Raw genomic sequence first — 21,488 nt, 5'->3', positions numbered from 1 at the left:
ATTGAACGAACCTCTGAATCACAGACCCCGTTGTAATTTCGAGTAATTTTTGTAGAACCTTTACATGTGTTAAGTGACAAGCTAAGACCAGGAAATTGATTTGTTGGTATTCGGGTACCTGCTGGAATGAACCGGGGGAGAATAGAGCATCCAAAACGGTTTCTGTACGTGGGAGAATTGAGGGGGAAATAATATATGCGTAGATTGGCACAGTCTCGGCGGAATAAAGACTCATGGTGATATTAGCTCCATATTCCACCAATGACTTCACATACGCTCTCCTTGTCAAAACGTCCCTGATCTTGAGTGCTTCAAGAAGTGGACATCGCTTAGGTCCGATGACGATGACATTGGGACTGATACCACGTTCCAGGACTTTTCGTAACAAGTCATTACCTTTCTGATGAGAGACAATCCAAAAGACTAACTTTTTATGGCAAAGAGCGCCTTTTTCAAGCAGAAGCATTGCTGCCTCAGTTGTCTGCTTGTCGCTTTTTATGAGCTTCATGAGAGCAGCAGTACCCCGAAGAAGAAAGTTCTGCTTATCAAGGAGTAGAAGTACCCTTAGTTGAGAGAGATCAGATGTCTCCATCGCAACTTTAAATAAAGACCAAATCAGGCTTGGAGTAAGTTTTAGTTTGGATTTTGAAATTATCAATCTCACAGCAGAGAGGTAGCCATTGCGAAATGCAATTTCTAGAGCAGACTGGAAATGAGTTTTCGCGGTTCTGCGATTTGGATTAGCTCCGTGGGTCAGAAGAAGTTCGATTGTTTCTAGAAATTTATCGTGATGCTCGCTGGTGATTGTGCGGCATATAAAAAAAAGGGGCGAATTGTCCATGGAATCTAGAGCATCTACTTGTGCTTCGTTTGCGATGAGTTTTGTGATAATATTTACCCGATTAGAACTTATGCAGGCTGCATGTAGGGCAGTAAAGCCTGTTCTATCCGTCGCATTGACATCTGCACCATGTCTTATAAGCAAGTCTATAGCCGGCTCAATACTATTAAGCGCCGCGGTCATGATAGCTGTGGTACCGCCGTTTCTATGGTCCTTCGCCTCAACATCGGCTTCGTGGCTGAGGAGATATTCGAGCCAAGGTAGGGCATACTTAGGAAGATGTACTTCGGCTACTTCCAAGGCAACTCCATTACGCCATGGAGGTATGTCTGCCTCCGGGTCTTGAAGACAGATATGAATAAGCGGTCTACCGAGGCCGGTTTCGCTCCAGGCAATCTGCGTATCAATGGCATATGACACCAACCCGCAATTCTGTTGAAGTTGAAGTCAGAATTGAATTGCTTAAGAAAACACGAGTCAAAAAAAAATATGCTAGAAGACAAAACTTTTTAAAGCTGTAAAAACTTACTCGAGAAAGACAGAAATGATGACAATCTTTCAAAAGATGCCGGGTGTCAGGCCCGTTAATAGTCAGTCCTTTTATGGCCAACCATTTGTCACAAGTCCACCCGTTTTTTATTGTCACTTTCATACCGAATATATATCCCACAAACCAACGAAGATATTCAATATCATTATTTGATGGGCTCCTCAAATGTTGTCTTGGGATCATAGGCGTTCGAATACCGTGACTGAGTATTACCTTTACGGTGGATAATTTCATCCCATAAATTGCGAGATGTAATGGGGTCGAGGGCGGAGTCGAGGGCGGATTCGGATTCGAATCGAGTTTACACCGGTGGACACCAATAGACTTTAAGGTGAGTCCTGCCCCTCTCTTAATTAGGAGGGCCACAATATCATCGTGCCCCTTATACGCCGCCAGGTGCAATGGAGTTGAACACCAAAGATAATGCCATTCCTGGTCTATCTAGCTCCAGCTCATGATATGATCCATGGTTTGAGGTTTGTGGGTCAGAGCAGTAAATTGATCTGGAACATCCAAGCCACTAAACATATGGTATTGACATCGGACAGACCTGTCAACACGACCAATATGATACCGATTCGGGTTGACGCCACGGTCTAATAGAATTCTGACTACATTAGTCTGACCGAAGAATGCAGCTAAGAGTAGATTATTATCAAGAGAAGCCTTATCGAGCCTGCTAGTTATTTTATTGTTCTTTGTTATAAGATCATGGAGGCGGCGATTTGTTAAAGATAGCGCAGCAATGTCTGAGATGTCGAAGAGCTGGTCTATAATTCCGAAGAGGAGCTCGGTGGGTAATTCTGTAAGCGATGCCATGACAAGTTACTAATAACTTCTTAAGAGAAGCAATTATGGAGGCACATAATAGAAGCATCAATAATTGATGATCAGTATTAGATTGAACTAATTCATAGAGGAGATGATGAAGGGAAAAGTAAAGATTACACGTAATAGGTTAGATGCTTATAGAGTAGGTGCTTATAGGTGACATGTAGGTAGGAGTTACTTACTATAAATTATTATAATAATTGAAGAAGTAAGAGCGAGAGCAAGAGGGAGAGAGAGATACACATTTAGGGGGAGCCGCAGTCGAGATAAATGTGTTTGTATAATATTTGTATAATGTAACTTGAACCTAAAAAGAAATATGCACTTATGCGTACCATAAAAATATCCTTATCGATTAAGACTATTTAGCGTTAACCTAGCAAGCCTAGGGGATTTTTCGGAGCCTTGCAGCCGCATTAAAGCATGACCAGGTTTTACAAGTGTGACCTTGTCGATCGCATGCTAAATCCTCTGAGAAGCTCTTTTAACCTCTTTTCATCATTCGCCATCACCCATCACCCATCATCCCATTGTGGGATAACTCTACTCACCCTTTAACCCCCCCTTCCCTATACCTTCTCCCGCCGAATAATTAGGGCATGATGTTGCCCTCTTCGGTGCGGCGTGTGGTCTCCGCTGCACCTCAATCATCACTACTATCTAACTTGTCCTCCTCGAGCCCTCGAGCGCCAGCCGCTCTAGCCCTCTGTTGTAATACGAATAGTCAGCAGCGAAGACGTTATTCATCCTCGAAGCCTTCGAGCCCTAACGACTCTCCCAAGGGGATTCCAGATGGTCAGGTTACCGCTTCACCGTCTCAGTCTTCAAAACAAAGCGGAGAGAAGCGCAGGCGCAAGACCAAAGAATGGATGGATATTCAGCAAAAACTCCCCAGTGTTCCTAGCACACAACATGTTCCGCAAGAAGGTTCGTATAGATAGTACTGTATTCTATTTAAATGCCTCTCGTACCTGCTAACCCCTTTGAACAGCTCTCGCCCTATCGACATTCTTCTCTCTGCATCGACCTATGTCCGTAACCCATAGCTTCCCTAAGACCATCACCGACGATGCGTTTGCGCAAATCTTTACCCCTCGCACAAAGAACAACAAGTATGCCGATGTCATGTCTACGCTATCTAGGACCGTCGATGAGCTAGAACAGCCTATGCAAAACCTGGATCTAGATGGCCAACAAAGTGGCGAAACTATTACGGATCATAACGGCGAACTAACGCACAAGATCGATCTCAAACACCCGGACGGTACCGAATCGAGCGTCTATGTCCAACTCAATGCCATGTCTGGTCAATTTCTGCCATTTAGACCTCCCCCCCTGCCTCAAAACGAGGCTGCCGCTGAGGCGGAGACCGCTCACGAGGAAGTGGAGGATCTACCGCAGCATCGTGTCTACAAGGCCATGTTCACGCTCGAGGAGACTACAGATGAGAATGGTCAGATACGAATCGTAGCGCATAGCCCTGAGGTGGTTGAAGAACCATCGGCACCGAAAACATTCCTCGAGCGTATGGCTCTTCGCCAGATTCGGTGGCGTGAGGAAGTTCGCGGCCAGAGTCCCGACATGCATGCTATCAGCGTCCGTAGGCAAAGGAAGCTAAAGATGAAGAAGAAGAAGTACAAGAAGCTCATGAAGCGGACGCGAAACGTTCGACGGAAACTAGATCGGGTCTAAGACGAGTGCTAGCCCCTCTGTACAAAAGAGCAAGCCTTAGCCGCCTACAAGAGAACACATTTTTACCGCGGTGCATCAAGTGGCTTGTCATAATGTGGTGTATAGGTTGGATCGTTCTGATCCCTTTCTTCTAGGGTTTCCTCCTCTAAACTAGATGGTAGCATACATTATTTGATTTTTCTCGGAGCATTTTTGTAGATACACTACAGCCATTTCCAATCCAACCTAAAGTTCGAAAAGTCGTTGGATTCCGAAGATGGTGATAAGATGTATGGCTATGATTTCACTGGATTCTCAACCATTAGCGAGATGAGGGAGAAAACGACTTCAGAAGCCGCGAGCGTTGTTGTTTGTCCAACAGTATCGTAGACTGGTGCTACCTCCACAACATCCCCGCCGATGATGGCAAGACCGTCTAGCCCATCGAGAATCGTGAGAAGCTCCCTCGACGACCAACCTCCTATCTCGGGCGTTCCCGTCGCTGTAATGCATGCCAGTCAGCATCAGTAACTTAATCTCAGGGCCAATCTCCCCTCCACGTAATCATCATCACTTACCCGGCGCAAATGCTGGGTCTAGAACATCGATGTCGACGCTAATATAGACCCTGGAGTCCCCCACACGCTCTTTAATCTGCGCAATCACACCCGCAGTGCCGATCTTGTCCAGGTCGCGAGCCTTGATAGTGTCGAACCCGCAGCGGACGTCGTTTTCCATGTCTTTTGCTTTGCGCATTACAGGCGCCCGTATTCCGGCGTGTATGGAGCTGTTGCGGATAAGACCCTGGGGATCATGTTAGCTCCTAGGGGAATACTGTCAGATGATATATGTGGTTACCTCTTCATGTGCGATGTGAAGAAATGTTCCGTGGTTTACGCCGCTTGGAGTGGATTTGTTAGCTGTTAAGTTGATATTGCAGCGATATTATATAGGGTGGTAGGGGTTTAGGACTTACGCATAGTCTGAAATATCACCTCCTATAATATCATGGTGTTAATCCCTTTTCTAGATTGATTATGCTCATTTTCAACTCACCAAGTACCGAAGGATCCCATGTATCTATCATCGTGTTAGCTCAGTGATTTCAACGTTATAGGAGCATACTGACCTATGTGAGCATCAAAGTGGACTACAGATACTTGTCCCCAGCGCTGGTACGTTGATCTCAACGCCGATAATGTCGTGGTATGGTCGCCGCCCAGTGTTATGATCCTCGGATGTGCAGAATTACTTTCATCAGAAGCCTTTCTTCCGGAGATAACCCTGTGTGTTTTGTCTAATTTCGCCAGAGCGACGTTGTTATCCAGCCATGGTAGTGGCGCATCGCCGCAATCGACAATTGTCGCCCATGATTTCAAAGGGTTTTTATCTAAGATGCTCGTTAGATACGATAGCTTAAGATGAATTATACCTTAATCATGATTACCGGTATACACGCTCCATGCAGTCTCCCTGTCTATTCTTGTGCTTCCGGCCCTGATACCCTTCGGACCGTAGCGAGCCCCAGGTCTAGCCGTAACCCCCTATTCAATATTAGCGGCCTATTAATACAAAGGGGCGAGTGCAGGAGGTACTAACAGTATCAAAAGGTGCGCCTAATATTGCAATATCGTATTTTTTATCACCGACTTCTTCATCTGATACGCAGTTCAGATATGGCAGGTTCCCATATGTGGTTAAGCCGTTAAATTGACTTCCGTTGACAATATCCACGTCTTCATCGACGCCCGTATACGGCTTATAACCAGGCGCGGACATGGGCTGTTGGGGGAATTGCCATGCCCCGAGGCCAGTTCCACTTAATGCGAGTATGTAATGCAAGAAATACATGATGAAGTTTACTTTAACTCTTGATTTAAATTACGGTTTAAAGTGAATAATGTAACGGTAGTATAACAGCTGAAAACCATGTATGATAGATTAAAAAACCTATGACAGCTATAAATATCTAGGTTAGTATATTAGTCCCACCTTATCGTGAGGGGTACAAGACATGGTTCAATACTTTGTATCACGAACGGACTTTTTTGACTCCCGAAATCATGATGGTATAAAGAGGCGACATTAAGTAAATCGTATACTGCTATTTCGTCAGTTGTATCGAAGACGTAACCGATTATTCGATAATTTACTGGTAATCGGAAAAGGATCTTAGGAAGGTTGGATCTATTAACAATTCGTGAATAAGACACGCCGTGGTATTGAAACCTATAAATATTGTATCTAAATAAATAACGTATAGATCCAGGCAATACTCTCGGAATGGCTGAACACCATCAAGTAAGACCTTTTTAAGCCATATCCCGACGACCGATAGTATTTGCCCTAGCTGATTTCCAGATCAAAACGCCTTTTCATGCAACCGAATCCCAACCGAAATAATATTTTCATACAGCGCATGTTATGCTATCATCTCGTAAAGCATCAAGTAGAACCCTGGCCGTTTCCTTATCCGCACCACCATGATCTTGGCCTTGCGACGCAGCGCCTGCGTCTTTCATCTCCTCATCGCTCCACGCCCTCTCGATCCAATCGTCTTCTCCTATACCACCGCCCGTTTCTGCGTTTAGCCCGTACGCGGCAAGGACTTCGCTAGCGAGGTGGTCTATGTTCAGCGTGTTGCCGAACACTCCGGACATATCGATGTCGGCGGGGTTTAATGCAGCAGGGTGTCCGTCGAAATGTGTTTCGGAGGTGTTGTTACCATTGCCATCGAAGGAATTAGGCGAATTAGACTCCTCATCCGACGAGAGCGAGTGTACTGTACCCGGCGTTATGTTTATGGTCGAGTTCGGCGCGAAGTAATTCGTCCCTTGGTTCTGCGCCGCTGACGTTGCCCCAGACACTGACCTCCCACTTGCGATGAGGGCCCTGATTGAGCTAAAATCAGCTGAAAATAGCCCTCGTAAATTTTCTGGGAAGTCCGACTCTTCCGCTAGTCGGCCCTTGCTAAAACATAAATCCATTGTCATGGCTAATCGTAGATAGTATCCTGGTTGAGAAGCGAGTATATCAGTCCAATCCGCTGGTGCCGGTTGCTTGCCATCTGTGGAGAGCCCTGAGAAACACCATCCGGTACTAGCAGGAGCATCTAGTTGAGCTAAGTTGATAATATGCCGGATTGTTTCACTGATATAGTCTACGCCGTCGTATTGAGGTTGATATGTCTTCATCGCTTCGATGAGAATGTTAAGACGATGTTGCTTAGCTGCCATCTGCGGATCTGAATCTGCTATTCCGGTCTTATTCCTATTCTGTGAAGATAGCTTGACGTCGATAATATGAAGAACTAGAGGCAATGCGGTACATGCAACACTGAGACAAGTTAGATGGCCCTTGACTGGATTATGAAGCTGATAACTTACGCGCTAATTGGTAGCCAACGGGCAAGACGTAATTGAATAAGTTCTTTTAAGCATTCCGTCACACTACATGCTGCATCTTGAAGTTCGTGCCTATTCTCGTAAATATTCGAAAATTCCCGGAGGTTGTTACTAAGGTTGGGCGAAGTGCAAGCTACAGCCAACTGTAGAACTTCGTGGTGGCAAAGAGCTGCCCTGGCAGAACTTTACTAAAGTGTAAGCAATCTCACTCTCACTAGGAAATAGTCCGGGGTATTACTTACTGGTAGTGCATGTACATCAGATTGGTGTATAGGATCACGGAATCATGTTGGTAATGCTTATTATTCGCAGTCGTCATCCTTGGTGTAGTCCCGCCACCGAACATTGGAAACCGGAGCGTTGCACCTTTATACCATCGTCTTAACGCAGCCTTACACTCTTTCAATTTGATAGCCCCTTCTGCGCCCAATTCCCTATCCCATCCAGGTACGTCGTCAAGAGGGAACACTAAAGTTACGAGATCGGTCAAGACCGAACAGAGTTCTCCAAGCTGGACAAATATCTCGACGAGGCACCTCTTAGTTTCCGGGTTGTATACCTTAGACCGGTCAACCTCGTCGGCAAAGTCGATATATCCAAGACCGGTATTACCATCGATATCGAAATGCGCCCGGGATATTTGTAGGCTCCTCCGTACACCGAGAGCTAATATGCGATCGCGGATAATGCAACACCACCATAGACGTTTTAATATGTTCTGCTTCTTATGCTGCACTGGATCGGTTAAAGCAGAGACATTCGGCTTAACTGCGTATAAGTGAGCGTCGGAACTCTTCGCGTTCTGTATAGCGATGCCAAGCCACGTGCTATTCAGCTTCTTGGAAGCGAGGGACCAATTCGTAGCCCAGAAGGAGAGAAGCAGAGCGGTTTGTGCCAGATCAACCAATGATGTTTCGGTGTCGAAGTCAAATAAGAGCTAATCCCACATGAGTATTAGTTAAAGTGTTGGGAGAGATGGCACTCACCTTTGTACGCCGATAGAAAGTAGCTCTTGCGGTGCGGATACTGGGAAATCCAAGAGCTTTGATACTACTTTTTGAGACAAACTATAATTTGGTCAGCTCTCGTCAGCCTATTGGTGTCGCGTGAGCGTATACTTACATTACACGATGCGAATAAGAGCGCTTGAAAAAAGACGAGGGCAATCTTGTCGCCTGACTCCGGGGAAGTTTGATTACAATACATGTCCCAAAAGTCCCCTTCGTTGAGGATCGGCATTATAGGATGGATATGTAAGAAGTACTGTTGGACGAACTCGTCCAGAATCGCTCTTGTCGGGACTCGAAGACAACCTTGCGACTCTAAGTAGTTGACATCTTGAGGCATGATATTATGAATATTTCCTATGCTTATAAACGGATAATAGGAATATGTGATATCAGCGTTGACTGCGATGCGCTGATCGCCAACCCAAAGGGGTATATCCGGAGAGATGAAAGAGTTGAAGGTGTTTAACGGCAAAGCCGTGGCTTCTAGACTCTTGGGTTAAACTAGAAAAACAAATTGACAGATATAAGATATAACTTACCTTGGATCAGAGGGACGGGACTTGGTATTTTGTTGCTATGTTGCTCATTTAATCCACTTTGCGTCGCTTGTTGCGGTGCTTCCGACCCAAGCCATCCTTCTGCTTCAACGTCCGGTGTTGTCTGGTTTTCAGTACGGTTTATCGAACTGGACGCATCTTGTGGCGGAGCAATGTTCTCTCCATCTGCTCCGAGTGACGGTAACTGTCCATTGGCTCGCGAATTTACTACATCTTCTGAAGTCCGGCCATGTGCACACTCCTCCGCCGGGTAAGGGGGAAATGACGATTGGGAATTGTCATTTTCACCTCTCTGGCCTCTTCTACTAAATAGCATAAGTAGAGGTACATAAAAATGGAAACGTGAAACTTACAATCTCGACGCTCGTCCAGTCACGACGCAAGTTTCGTTGTCGAGATAACAGTTCATGCACGGTCGCCCGCGCTGTGAAACATCACATCTAACTTTACGACTTCTACATGACAAACACGCTTTAGGTGCTCGCTTTCGCATTTTCGCCGCTGCCTTCGGTTTGGGCTCGACTGTCTCGACGGTGGTAGAAGACATGGTGACAGGTGCATATTCCATGATTATCGCCGACAACCCTCTACGCAACGTTGGGAAGTGAGTTGAGAAGGAGAGGGATAATAATTAGCCCCCAGGAATTGGAGAAGTTCGTGGGGTTGTGGGGTATACTCCATAGTCCCCGACTGGGTAACTAGCTGGGTAACTAGATAGGTATAGGTAGAGGTAATAGAGAAACATGGGGATCTAGTTATCCTTGGCGATCTCTATTGTTGGGAGCCCCGGCCTCTGTCCATGTTGGGTTTAGATGACGGCTTTGGTTAATTAATAATACATAAGACGCTTAGCTAGGGTGATGCAGGGTCTCGCCCGAGTTGCGGCCGATGTTGATATCACTACCACTCATATGGGATCTTCGTAGCTGCTCAGATCGAAGCAGCCATGTGGTCTCCTTTGCGGAGTTTCCGGAGCAAAAATGGACCAATAGTAGCATTTTGCGGTGCAGTCAAAGAGAATCAGCCATCAGTTGCCACATCTTATAAGTCTCGTGAAAGGAAGTATTAGTCCCCTTTTACGGGGTAGACTAATAAGCCTTCTCCGATACGTCAATCAAGGAAATTCCCGGAATAGGCGAGCTGACAAGGCGGGCTATTCCATTGATTAATTGATTGAAGCGTTCAATTGTCCTAGCTTATATGTATTTGTATTAGGTCAGGTCTATCTCATATACCTTGCAGAGGGTAGGGATGGTTGCGAAGACGTACATGACTTGTACTATTTTACCGCGGCAAAAAGCAAGGATTCGGCAAAAAGCTCGGTAATAAATCCTTATCATTCAATATGCCTGACCGTCTATCTCTTCCCTCTTTGATCTGCATAGCATATATGTAAACTAAGGTAATTGATGAGTTGCATCAACTATCTCACATTTGGCTTAATAACGAATAGATCATGAAGAAAGGAATCATTGATATGAAGCGAATTATCGACGAGAAAATTTATTCGAGAGTAGCATCGAATCTTTCATATGCAAGGTACCAGGGGCTGGGCAACTCAGATCATTCCATCTATCATCATTCACTCATTATTAAATCCACCAACTTCTTTTTCATTCGCGTATATTTATCGGCTGCATACCTGATTGTTCCACTTAATTAAGCTGTTACAGTGTTCTGGGACTGCTTTGTTTGAGTATGCGTCTGTACCCAACGAACAAATATTCACACTAGCATCTACATGTCAAGTTACGTCAGAAGAGCATGGTTTGAATACTACTTCTTGACTTGTGATTCTCTAAATTTAAAACATCTTAATGAAATTAGCAACAGGGAAATTTCATCATTCGACTACGAGACGTGCACATATAATACCGTGTTCTCCATTGTATTTATATTCATACACACAGATAATCTAGTAGTTATATAAATGTGTTCATAGCACATATGATCTCAACAGGTCAATTAATAATCTAACATGATATGCAGCTTCACTAACTACCCTAAATAAGTATTTATGTACTCCTCAGGTACCGACATTACTCGTGGATAGTCCTAAGACCATCATGAGCATCCAGGAACGCTTGAGTAAGATCCTAGGTCGGATTAGGGGAGCACTATCCATGGTGGGATTCGAACCCATTCATATTCCCAGCCGCGAGGGCTTTTCAACGCTGCGTAGTGTACATAATGAGTCCTTCTTTGAACTTCCCTCCTATGTAGTTTCAATCATCGCCCATTCATTGGTCGAATTACCGTTGTTATCGTTGACTTCATTTGGCGCGTGGCCCGCTCTGCTATGATCATTCATACTCCCGTTCCGCATCACCATCGGAACATCGGGTGTTTCGTCGTAAGTTCCATGGTGGCTTCTAGGATGTAATAAATCAACACCGTTATCGTAGTTATCGAGATGCCCATGAGTAGTAGTATTTAGAGGATCGGCGACACCATACCACGAGGCATCCAAGAACGAACTTAAGAGCTCACCTGAGGGTGCGCCAGAGGGTTCACCTAAATACTCACCAGAAAGCTCTCTAGAGTATTCATTTTCATTCGGCGCATCACCAAGGGGCTCGGCCGGTGACGGATGTGAGGAAATATTTGCCTCGGTGTCGATATTGCTAATGGACCCGGCCTGGGGCTCATTCAGAGGCCGATATAGGGGAAGGTCTGTCCCGGTGTTGATATTGTTGACGTACTCATGGAGAAAACTTGTTGGGTCGTTCAAATTGGTCCCAACTCTTGGAGTTGCTATCCTCGAGACCTCCGGGGGAGTTAAATTCGAGCCAGTTAGCAGCCCGTGGGCCATTCGCTGCCTGGTTGAGTTTACCATTGCACTGTTTATCTCGTGGACTACAGATACGATAGCGTCCTCAATAGCGGGGAAAGGTCTGAGGCGTAGACGTTCTATAGCGGTTCCTAATAATCCCGGGAGCCGTTGCTCGACTTCTTGCTGGTAAGCGCGATCAAATTGTTCAAGCATCTCAACGATAGTGACGATATTTGCGTAGTCTATAATAGTTCAATTACTATACCACTGTGGAGGTAGTAGAATAAATTACTTACACTGTGATGGAATAGACTCTTCGTCGTCGTTTGGAAATAGGATTTGATAAATCTTCTTCCAGTCCTGCAAGCCTTTATCTCTGATGATCATGTGTTGCTGCTCGCCGAATCCCGCCATTGGGTTAGGAATGATTGTTGATGGCTTACATCCCATTTCACTTTCGCTGTGTACATCTAACTCAGAGGCCGTATCAAAATTTAACTTACATCTTCGGCAACGATGTGTCAAATGAACTCGGTTTAAATGCTCCCTATTGAGGTTAGAATTCCTAAGGGAACCAGAGTCAAAAAACTTACTTTAGTCTAGCGATTGAAGCCCAGCCCGGACCATTGCATGAGCGATTGATTGAAAGCCCACGTGGCTCTCTTTGGTAAAACGGACATGCTAGGAGCTTCTTAATATCACCTACATCGGCTCCTTTATTCTTTTTCTTGGGGTGTTCTTGGTTGCCTTCACCGTCGCTACTCTCGTCCCGATCGCATCGTCTCCTTCGACCCTTACGAGTATTTGTAATAGGAACATCCTGGCTGCCACTACTTTTATTTGAATTGGATGGAGCCTGTTTTTTTCCACTACTTCGCGCAGATTCAGCACACTGATTGAATACGTGGCCTAACTGTGTGGAAATTTCTGAAGCAAGCCATTGATTCTTGCGGATTGAAAATGAACAGGCAAGTAGATGAGCAAGCGAGGTATAAGTCAATTCAGTCGTCTCATAAGATGTAGACGACATTACTGACTCGGTTCCATCGTCATCAGACTCGTCCTCGTCCTGAGGGAATTCCGTTTCCTCTTGCTCACTCGAGGGGGCCTCCTTACTTTGAACCACATTCGGTAGCTCTTTGCTAATGGGCACTTCTACAGTACCCTTGCCTTGGAGTAAATCGTTTCCCAGAAGTGAACACCGCATGTGATTCACAATGTTTTCCTCATATAACTGGTTCATTCCTGAGGTTCCCTTGACTCTGATAGGTAGTGATATTGACCTATCCAAAGCCTGAGATCCCATGTCCAAGTATGTGAACGAAACATCTTCGTGCCTGACTACCCATTTTTTGAGCAATGCATGCATGGAAAAGGCTTCGATGCTGTTGGCAAGTACCAATTCCATCGACGTAGAATAATCGATGAACTCCAGGCTCACTTCCAACACCGTCATAAGTCCCGCCAGGGCGAAGAGCCTGTCCCGGGGATCGGAAGTTCTGAGCTCAGAAGAGAAAGATAGTAATCGCGAAATCTCTAGCGATAGGCTTCGTGTGAGGGATTTACTGAAGGGTTTGGTGGTCATTGTATCACCTCGATCTAGAAGATGACGAAGTATGGGGCTACCCGTTGTCAGAGTGTGGAAGTGAATTGCTTTAGGAAGTGATTGGTTAAGACCTTCACGCTTCGCGGCGGCTTGCTGTAACAAGGTCCCAACATACTCCCATTCTATCATATTCTTGCCCGAGAATACAATCTTGCGATGAGAGAGCAATGCTTCTTGGAATGTCCACAACCTAGTCCAGTATTGTGACTCAACCAATTTGCGTATTGCAGACTCTCGTAGGTTATCGATTCCTATGATGTCCCCGTTGACGTTCCAGCTACTCTCATCTCGAGGACTCTGGAGGAAAAGCTGTTTCCTTACTCCTGCTCTTGCTCCTAGGAGATTAGGCGCGTACATGTTATCTTGTGTGTACGTGTCTCCAATGAAGCACAGAACTGTCCCGGCCAAACGGAAGATATCACCCATCAACCGAACCTGGGCACTTTTCTCGTTGTCGTTCAGTTGATTGATGCATACTGCATCAACCCAGAAATATGGTGTGAAATCCAAATCTTGATCGGGGTCACGTAGCGAGTCTCGAAGGGCACGCAAAGCGTAGAAACAGCCCTTATTGACAGGCAACATGCCGCCCTCACATTCGATACAGATATTAAAACTTGGATCGCCCCAGACGTAGGAAAGCGCAGTATATTGCGGGATCTGGCCATCTTCCGTCAGAGAATGAACCTGGAGTTGACATCGAATAAGATCCGCCGGATCGTTGCCAGGCAATAGACTCAAGAGTCTAAAACTACGGCGATCTGGAAGATGCTGATATTCGTATCGTTCCATTGACAGAAGCCGATATTGAGCGAGACTAACCTAGTATGTAGAACAAACGCGGAAGAATGGGTGCAGATAAGCTTCCTTTTTCCCTCACGCTGTGTGTGAAAGATGGGAATTCTTCCATGATGCCGGAACATGCCGGTGGCACTTGTAAATACCTACATATATATAGACAGCTTTTGCAAATTCGCAAATGCGATTTCTTTCCAACGCCTCCGCTGTTTTACCTTGTCGTACAGATATCGCAAAAGCAAGTTCATCTCTGACGCATCCACTGACTGGCAAGGTTGACAGGGTGGCGAGGCAAAACTACGTCCGTGTAACACTGAGACACGACGATCGATAGAAACATACCTTTTCAGACTCAGGCGTAAACCACTTAATGGGTAGCTAAAATATAAAAAAGCTATAATTTTCAAGAATACCCCGAGATATTTTAGTATGGGATGGTATCTAAGTCGTCTGGTCACTTCGTTTTGTCTTGATGAATTCGTGCTCTTGTAAGTTGTAATGGTGACTTGCTGACTACTTTTAGATGATGCACATGTACCTGCAGACCGATCTTCCGACTACTACAATAATTAGAACGCGGTTGTATAGGTAGATATAGGTAACCATGGCTCGTGAACTGCCGAGTGGTAACACCGCATAGTATTATTGATTTGCAAGCCCCATACGTAGTATTCAATCATTGGTCCATACTGAGGTGCGCCACCACAACGCTGAGCATGTTATCACTCGCTTAACCCTGTTAGCTTCAAGCTGACAGCCCAAAGTTTCTCCTCGGCAGCGGGGTTGAAAGCCTTCGCATTGTAGCCACCTTCGTAGTAAGCCGCTTCTGGCGGAGTCTCCACTGCTTCAGCAACTTCATCGAGGTAAATACCCCCTTTGCCCTCCAATTCCTTCGCTACAGCAGCCCAGACAGTAGTAGCCGCTCCCTGAGCAGGATTCTTGAGCATCTTTGCAAGGCCTGGATCATTGAGAATGTCGTCGGTGGTGGGCAGATATCTCGCCAGAGGCGTAAGAATACCTCCCGGATGCAGACTCAAAGCCCGCAGGTTTTTGGACTTGTATCTCCGGTCTAATTCATTCGCGAAATAGACATTGGCAAGCTTAGATTGGGCGTAAGAATTAAGCGGAGTATACTCAGTCTTTTCGAAGTTCAGGTCGTCAAACTGGATATCGCCGTAGCGATGAGCGGCGGAGGATACCGATATGACGCGGGAGTTGAACGAAGGGCTTGCGGAGGCCAGAAGAGCGTCCTTAACTAGTTGGAAGAGATAGAAATGACCTAAATCAAGGTCAGTTACTTGAAATGTACGTAATGGTATACGCAGTACTTACCTATATGGTTTGTACCAAACTGCAAGTCAAATCCATCTTCAGTCTTGCCCTGAGGACATGCCATAATTCCTAAGGAGAATTAGCTGAATTCAATAATTACGATAATCATCCCCCGATCCGGGAGTACTTACCAGCATTGTTAATCAGAATATTGAGTTTATTGTTGCTCTTACGAAGAAATTCTTCTGCTCCGGCTCGAACACTTTTCAACGAAGCCAAGTCCATTTCGATGACGTCAACCTTTCCAGGCTTTCCATCGGCCAAAATCTCCTTAGCAATCTGCTTGCCCTTGGTCACATCTCGAACAGTTATATAAACGTCAGCTCCCGTTAGGTGAATGGCCTTTGCCGTCTCGGGCCCAAGTCCGCCAGGCGAGCAGCCTGTGACAAGAACAACTCTACCAATCCATGAGGGGCTCGAGACAAGACCCTGATCTTCTACAATCTGAATCGCTGTCGGGCGAGTATCTCCCGGACCCTGGTAAGCCTTATGTTGTTCGAGGTAGGGAGCTAGACGTCCCATTTTGTCGCAATAGTGAGATGAGAAAGCTTAAAAACTATCTAAGTGATGCTGTCGACAGTTTCTTTTATATTCGCCAATGAGCTGTATTACAAATCCGGGGACGGCGTCCGGAGCGGACACTTTTAGATCATTAACTCTCCGACATTACAAATGCAAAAACATATCAACATATGTTCGTAGGATTTACTCTATTTTACTTTAGTTTATATACGTATCACGTAGTAAGTGTATTATATCCCTACGTCCTCTTTTTCTAATTAGCCATTGTCGTTTATACACTAACTGATGTATAGCGCCTCCCCGAAAAACTACGCTCTTGCATTAATATTATAACCCTGTATGCAATCGTCAATTTGGAATATATTTCCCATTTCCTTAAGAACCACGCTATTCGGTTTAGAGGTCAATGGGACGACATTGATTGTACAAAGAAAGTCACTCCCACACGCAATTGTAAGGACTGATTTTTAAGGTATATAGCGTAAGTCGCTGAACGGTGAACTTCTAGTTCATGGTACGTAGCTAAATTGCAGGGGCTCTATATGCGATTTTCGGCTTTGGGAAGCTCAGTTATTCGGCAATGGAGAGAACAGCATGTAATCTACTTGACTATGGCTAGGGGGTACTTATATGAACCCTTTTAAGCAACTAAACAACGAGAAAGTTGGAAGAATCTTGTATAAGGGCTTTAAACGTAACCATATGCCATGATGAGATCCAACTCTTTGCATCTCGTATTCAGTGTGAAATCTTAAGTTCTCGTCGATTTAGAGAGTGGTGAAATCGAAGTTTAATTAGGGATAGCCGTGCATTCAGCACCACATGATGCAATACGATAGTTGTCGTATTAGGTCAGTTATATTTGATATTATAACCAAACGGAGGCAAGGTGAGAGGTACGTACGATATAGGTCTCCGGCCCGAAGACGGGTTGTGGATTGATGCCGACGCCACGGGAAATTTATTATGGGTCTCGGGACTACGCCCGGGACCGAAGACACTGAAGATTGAGTAAAACAAATGATTTGCTAAGCTAATTTGCAATGTAATACAAAGCTGATATTTTTTTTAGCTAATTTCCATAATATCCGTGTCCCGAAGAAAACTTCCCCAACGAGTCCGAACAAGTAGTGTTATTGCCAAGAACCCGGGAAGTAGGTACGGATATAAATATCTGACGTCAACGACATCACTCTCCTTCATTCAATTCAATTCTTTCTCATTTCTTCAATTTAGAATACTTCCGATATCGAATCTCTAAAGAAAAAAAAATGGTTACCTTTAACCTCGCCTATACGGCCCCTATCAACCCTTCCGGCACCTCGCCTACCCTTACGATTCCCCAGATCTGGGCGGGTCTAGAGCGCAAAGTCCGGCGCGCACAGGACTTCGTGCCCATTATTGAGGAGTGCAATGTTCTATCCGAGGAGGAGACAGGAAACCTGACAGTTATACGTGAGGTCCGGTTCACGGCAGGCCAGGAGCCAGATAGCGGTAGCGGAGGCAGACTAGTCAAGGAGGTATGCACACATTACCCTCCATGCCGTGTCGACTTCGGGCAGCCAGACGGAAGCAGCATCTCGAATATTGTTAGCGAAGGCCCCGATGGAGAGTTGCTTATGACGTACGCGTTTGAGTGGAGATACCCAGGTGCCAAACAGGGGAGCGACGAGGCAAAGAAGTTAGAGGAGAGAAGCTGGAAGGTGAGCTTCCCTTATATAACTACCTATGTTATAGTACCTAATATTTCTAACATATTTCCGACATATAGACGGCGAAAATGGCTGTCCATGGTACTATTGATACTATACGTCGACTAGTCAATGACGGTGAAATACAGTAATGTACGACCCCTATTTGAGGGTTTTGGGGGGTTCGCAGGTCATGATGGTCACTTGGGTTTATTTATCACATGTGACACCAACGAAGAGTACAAAATATTTACCTGGTTCCTATAAACTTCTCATGCCTTAAATGCTTAAATTGGGATATTACGGGCGGTGAGGTAGATTCAGGATTCAATTTTATCTAAAGCCTAGGTAGTTTTATAGAACTACTTATTAGTCCTCTCTCCCCAAAAGGGTATTCATCATAGAATAATTGAGTCTCTAATATGAATCCGGAGAGTAATGAGCTAGTCGTGTCCCTCCTTCTAAATACCATCTCTTACGCTTTTGACCAGGGCCGAAGAACTCGTGGAGCGGCTGCATCGTGTACACAGTACCTGGAAACCCGAAGGGGGCTGGATCTTGATGCCATTGTATCATGGAGTCATTCGAGAATGGATTCCGTGGGTTAGTGTCTTTGTCCCAAGACCAAATACGCCCATGATTTATGACCGATTCACATCGATCCTTATCTCCTATGAGAAAGAACCAGTGGCGTGACCCAAGTAAGCGCTTTACCGTGAGCCATTCGTAATCCAGAGGGCTGTAGTAGAAGTACTCCTTTAAGTTCTCTGCTTCATTTTCCGATGGTACCTCCCTGATGAAGGCGCTTGGGTCGTCGACGAATGGTTCCCAAAGAGGAGGATCTGCGCCAGTCCAAAGTTCAAATCGTGAAACGGTCAAGGCGGCATTAAATTCTCTTTTATAAGACCACAGATCTTGGACGGACTTCATGATAAGTCCGGCTTCAGGCGACACTACATGCAAGTCACTTGCTTTAGGCTAGTTAGTGATAACGAAATAATAAGATAGGATCGAGAGAAACGTACTAACTGCGTTGAAGTGGTATAACCTCTTCAATAGCTGGTCCACCAAAAAGATCTCAGCAGGCGAAAATGAGTCCCAAAGCGCCGTGAATAGCGCCTTGTATCTTGGGCCTCCCCCTTCTGATACCTGGGTTTTCTCGAGGAGCGTGGAAATAAAATCAAGCATGTATAACAGTCGCCGCTGGCGTGACATCTCGGTAGAGGTGAAACCTTCGCCCTCCAACACGAGCGGCAAAGGCGCAATTTCCGTGACAATCCAGTCCAAGACTGACTCGATGCCCTTGCTTAATTTAGGTAACCAGATGAGGGCAGGTAACTCGTAAGATTGAATCGGCCAGTCCCCCCGTTCGACGTAATCTTTGAGGAATTCGATCCCGCCATCGATAAGACCTTCTGAACTGCCATAATCTAAAACCAAGTCGCGGGCTTTGCATGCTAGAAAAGCTAGTTTCATAACGCCAGGGTCGTCATCGTTGGTATGCCTAGCCAGAAAACTATGAGTGATCACGCTCTCGTGCTCTAGAAAAACCTTCTGGAATTTCTTGGAGGCTAGAGCAAGGCTTTGAATTGAGTCTACATTGGGTAGAGAAGAGAATATTAGGATGATCAACTTGGTAGGTAGCCTGTCTAAGGCAGGGGGTTCCTCTTCCAACTCCATCGTGATAAAAATCCGATGTATTCGTGTTGTCGGGTTGTCGGGTTGTCGGGTTGAAAATGACAAGATAAAGAGGATGCTGAAGACCGGCAATAGCTTTATTTATGTATTAAAATTTACCCCGTAAATCATTGAGTTCTTCGTACCTTCCTATCAAAATACGCATGATCTGCCACTCCGTTGACAGCCCGACTTTAACTTAACGTATCGACTGTCAAACAGCTGTCTCCAAAGGTAAGGTAGTCGCCGTTAGTCACTCACTTACTTTACCTTAGATGCGGAAGGTGCGTCTAATGTATTTCCAACCTTTTTTTGTCATGGGAAATAATTGTTGTTGATACTGAGTTACGAAATTTTCTTTATCTTGACGAATATTTTAAAGTCTTCATCAGATATTGAATTCACAAACAAAGTCGGCAGGATTTCGGCAAATGAATGTTCTTAACTAGATACCTAGGTACCTACCTATGGTCTCAACGAATATTTGGCATGTATTCAGCATTACTAGAGAGGCTAACTATAGTGGTTAACCGGCTGAACGCCCATATAAGCTATCTATTAGGATATCGTGGGTGCTACGTAAGGAGGGTAGGTACCTAGGTACATACAATATCTCGAACTTTAGGTACAACATAATCTTAGGGCACGCTTTGTAATGTACATTTTGATGTTGATATCTCAGTATGACGGGCAATTAAGCATATCTGATAGGCGATATGATTATTCTTTTGGTAGACGTATCATTGCCGGCATGAGTGAGTTCGATTAAAAGATAGGGACCAACATTATAGTTATGGAAGAATTGTGAGAAATATGTAGCTTATATTGACAGTGTATCTCACAATAAAAGAAGTCAATGGTGTGCTGGACTTTAAGGAATATACAAAATCTATTATATATCCTGATGTTAAACCAGAAGGGATAGAAATAACTGCGTCGTTCTCCAAGGAACTCTAACCCTAAAAGTATTCTTTATTATCCTGTAGTCAGAGAGACCTCTCATACATAAGGATCATACTATTATGGGTCTGAACAAGCCATATGATAGTCTCAATTACCTAATTACCTAGACAATTCACTTTACTTTTTCTGCATCACTGGAACGAAGAGCTACGGATAAAAAAAAACTGAAATATATTGTTCATTGTAACTAGCGAAAGTTACGAGGTAAAAGAGTAGTTAAATTGTATTTGCGGAGTAACTGTAGAAACATGATTCAAATCTACCTCGACGGCTTCTCAAAGTAATGTTCGTACATCAAGTCCAGCCGAACGGTGAACTTTTCCCCGTGTTTGACCTCTTGTCCAGAATGCCATAGCATCCGCTGTTGGAAGACTAATGCCCTGCCCATCTTAGGCTTGACATCGAGAAATGACTCTTCTTTTGCCTGTTGTCCAGTTTCATCCTCCCGATCTTCAGATTTCTTCTTCCTCCCCATGCCTACATGACTCGGCCAAAATCTTGTTTCTCCTCCCGAGCCATCCCCATCTTTATCCTCAGGCATATCGCTCAAGTATATCTGACATGTCAAGAAGCTCTTTTCCCCACCCCTAGGTGAATATAAGGCATCGCAGTGCGGCTTGAAGTGGTTACCAGGCCGGTACCGCAGGAAACTGAGTCTCTCGTCGGCTCCTCTCAATTTCCAGACTGTCTTACTAGCTCCTTGGCTCGCCTTTAGGTTTTGTAAACCAGCAATGTGCCCAGATAGCATATTGCCCTTCCTTAAGGACTTAGCTTCCTCAGGTAGGTGCTGCGCGAGCCTCTGGGACAGAGCATTGGCCCACTCGGGAGAGATAGATAGAATCTGTTCGCACTCACGCCACGACTCGCCCTTGTTTAAGGTCTTCCAGCCGGAACCTGCTGATGTGAGAAGTGCAGCACATTCATCTGGCGTGAGAAGATTGTCTATGACCATGGCAAAGTAAGGACTGTAGTGATCGGCAAGGGGGGATTTAGAGAAGTCAATGCGTGTTGTCGTTACTGGAAGACCATCGGGTCTTCGAAGCTTAAGGAGAGACTCCCCGCCTTGGGATGCCTGAGACGCCATAGTGAATGATGTAAATATGTCTTCATGATTGTTTGATATGATGGAGAGTTCATGATGATGATTAACAATGATAACAAGGTACTTAGTTAAGCATGGTTACAAGACGTTGAGAGTTTGAGTTGGCAATATTATGTTAGGTCACTCGAGTAGGTGCGAATGATTTATATACAATGGAAGT

General features: G+C 45.1%; 7 protein-coding genes across 7 annotated transcripts; 2 read left to right on the top strand and 5 right to left on the bottom strand.

The window, feature by feature from the left end:
* Positions 1–2,821: 2,821 nt before the first annotated feature.
* On the top strand, positions 2,822–3,914 carry GL218_06100 (uncharacterized protein; the record flags this gene model as incomplete). The annotated part of the gene is made up of 2 exons (XM_033582798.1): positions 2,822–3,149; positions 3,214–3,914. 2 exons carry the CDS (start codon positions 2,822–2,824, stop codon positions 3,912–3,914), a joined length of 1,029 nt encoding a protein of 342 aa, XP_033433978.1.
* Positions 3,915–4,189: 275 nt separating this feature from the next.
* GL218_06099 (putative agmatinase 1) lies at positions 4,190–5,744 on the bottom strand (the record flags this gene model as incomplete). Its single annotated transcript, XM_033582797.1, has 8 exons — positions 4,190–4,395; positions 4,472–4,697; positions 4,752–4,794; positions 4,870–4,891; positions 4,950–4,973; positions 5,023–5,283; positions 5,341–5,437; positions 5,493–5,744. The coding sequence occupies 8 exons, from the start codon at positions 5,742–5,744 to the stop codon at positions 4,190–4,192; spliced, it is 1,131 nt and encodes a 376-aa protein (XP_033433759.1).
* Positions 5,745–6,301: 557 nt separating this feature from the next.
* GL218_06098 (Cutinase transcription factor 1 beta) lies at positions 6,302–9,411 on the bottom strand (the record flags this gene model as incomplete). The annotated part of the gene is made up of 7 exons (XM_033582796.1): positions 6,302–7,229; positions 7,280–7,480; positions 7,540–8,234; positions 8,284–8,364; positions 8,420–8,790; positions 8,847–9,169; positions 9,218–9,411. The coding sequence occupies 7 exons, from the start codon at positions 9,409–9,411 to the stop codon at positions 6,302–6,304; spliced, it is 2,793 nt and encodes a 930-aa protein (XP_033433760.1).
* A 1,668-nt stretch (positions 9,412–11,079) lies between these two features.
* GL218_06097 (Heterokaryon incompatibility protein 6, OR allele) lies at positions 11,080–14,035 on the bottom strand (the record flags this gene model as incomplete). Its single annotated transcript, XM_033582795.1, has 3 exons — positions 11,080–11,879; positions 11,934–12,097; positions 12,675–14,035. 3 exons carry the CDS (start codon positions 14,033–14,035, stop codon positions 11,080–11,082), a joined length of 2,325 nt encoding a protein of 774 aa, XP_033433767.1.
* Positions 14,036–14,763: 728 nt separating this feature from the next.
* Positions 14,764–15,895, bottom strand: GL218_06096 (Retinol dehydrogenase 12; the record flags this gene model as incomplete). Its single annotated transcript, XM_033582794.1, has 3 exons — positions 14,764–15,320; positions 15,374–15,442; positions 15,505–15,895. 3 exons carry the CDS (start codon positions 15,893–15,895, stop codon positions 14,764–14,766), a joined length of 1,017 nt encoding a protein of 338 aa, XP_033433768.1.
* Positions 15,896–17,166: 1,271 nt separating this feature from the next.
* Positions 17,167–17,738, top strand: GL218_06095 (uncharacterized protein; the record flags this gene model as incomplete). The annotated part of the gene is made up of 2 exons (XM_033582793.1): positions 17,167–17,598; positions 17,667–17,738. 2 exons carry the CDS (start codon positions 17,167–17,169, stop codon positions 17,736–17,738), a joined length of 504 nt encoding a protein of 167 aa, XP_033433765.1.
* Positions 17,739–20,485: 2,747 nt separating this feature from the next.
* GL218_06094 (uncharacterized protein) lies at positions 20,486–21,310 on the bottom strand (the record flags this gene model as incomplete). The annotated part of the gene is made up of 1 exon (XM_033582792.1): positions 20,486–21,310. One exon carries the CDS (start codon positions 21,308–21,310, stop codon positions 20,486–20,488), a length of 825 nt encoding a protein of 274 aa, XP_033433766.1.
* Between the last annotated feature and the right edge of the window lie 178 nt (positions 21,311–21,488).

This window comes from Daldinia childiae, assembly GCF_008694065.1.
Source record: "Daldinia childiae strain JS-1345 chromosome Unknown Scaffold6, whole genome shotgun sequence".
Lineage (NCBI taxonomy): Eukaryota > Fungi > Ascomycota > Sordariomycetes > Xylariales > Hypoxylaceae > Daldinia > Daldinia childiae.
Note: the sequence above shows the minus strand (reverse complement) of the source record. Positions and strands in the feature narration are given on the sequence as shown.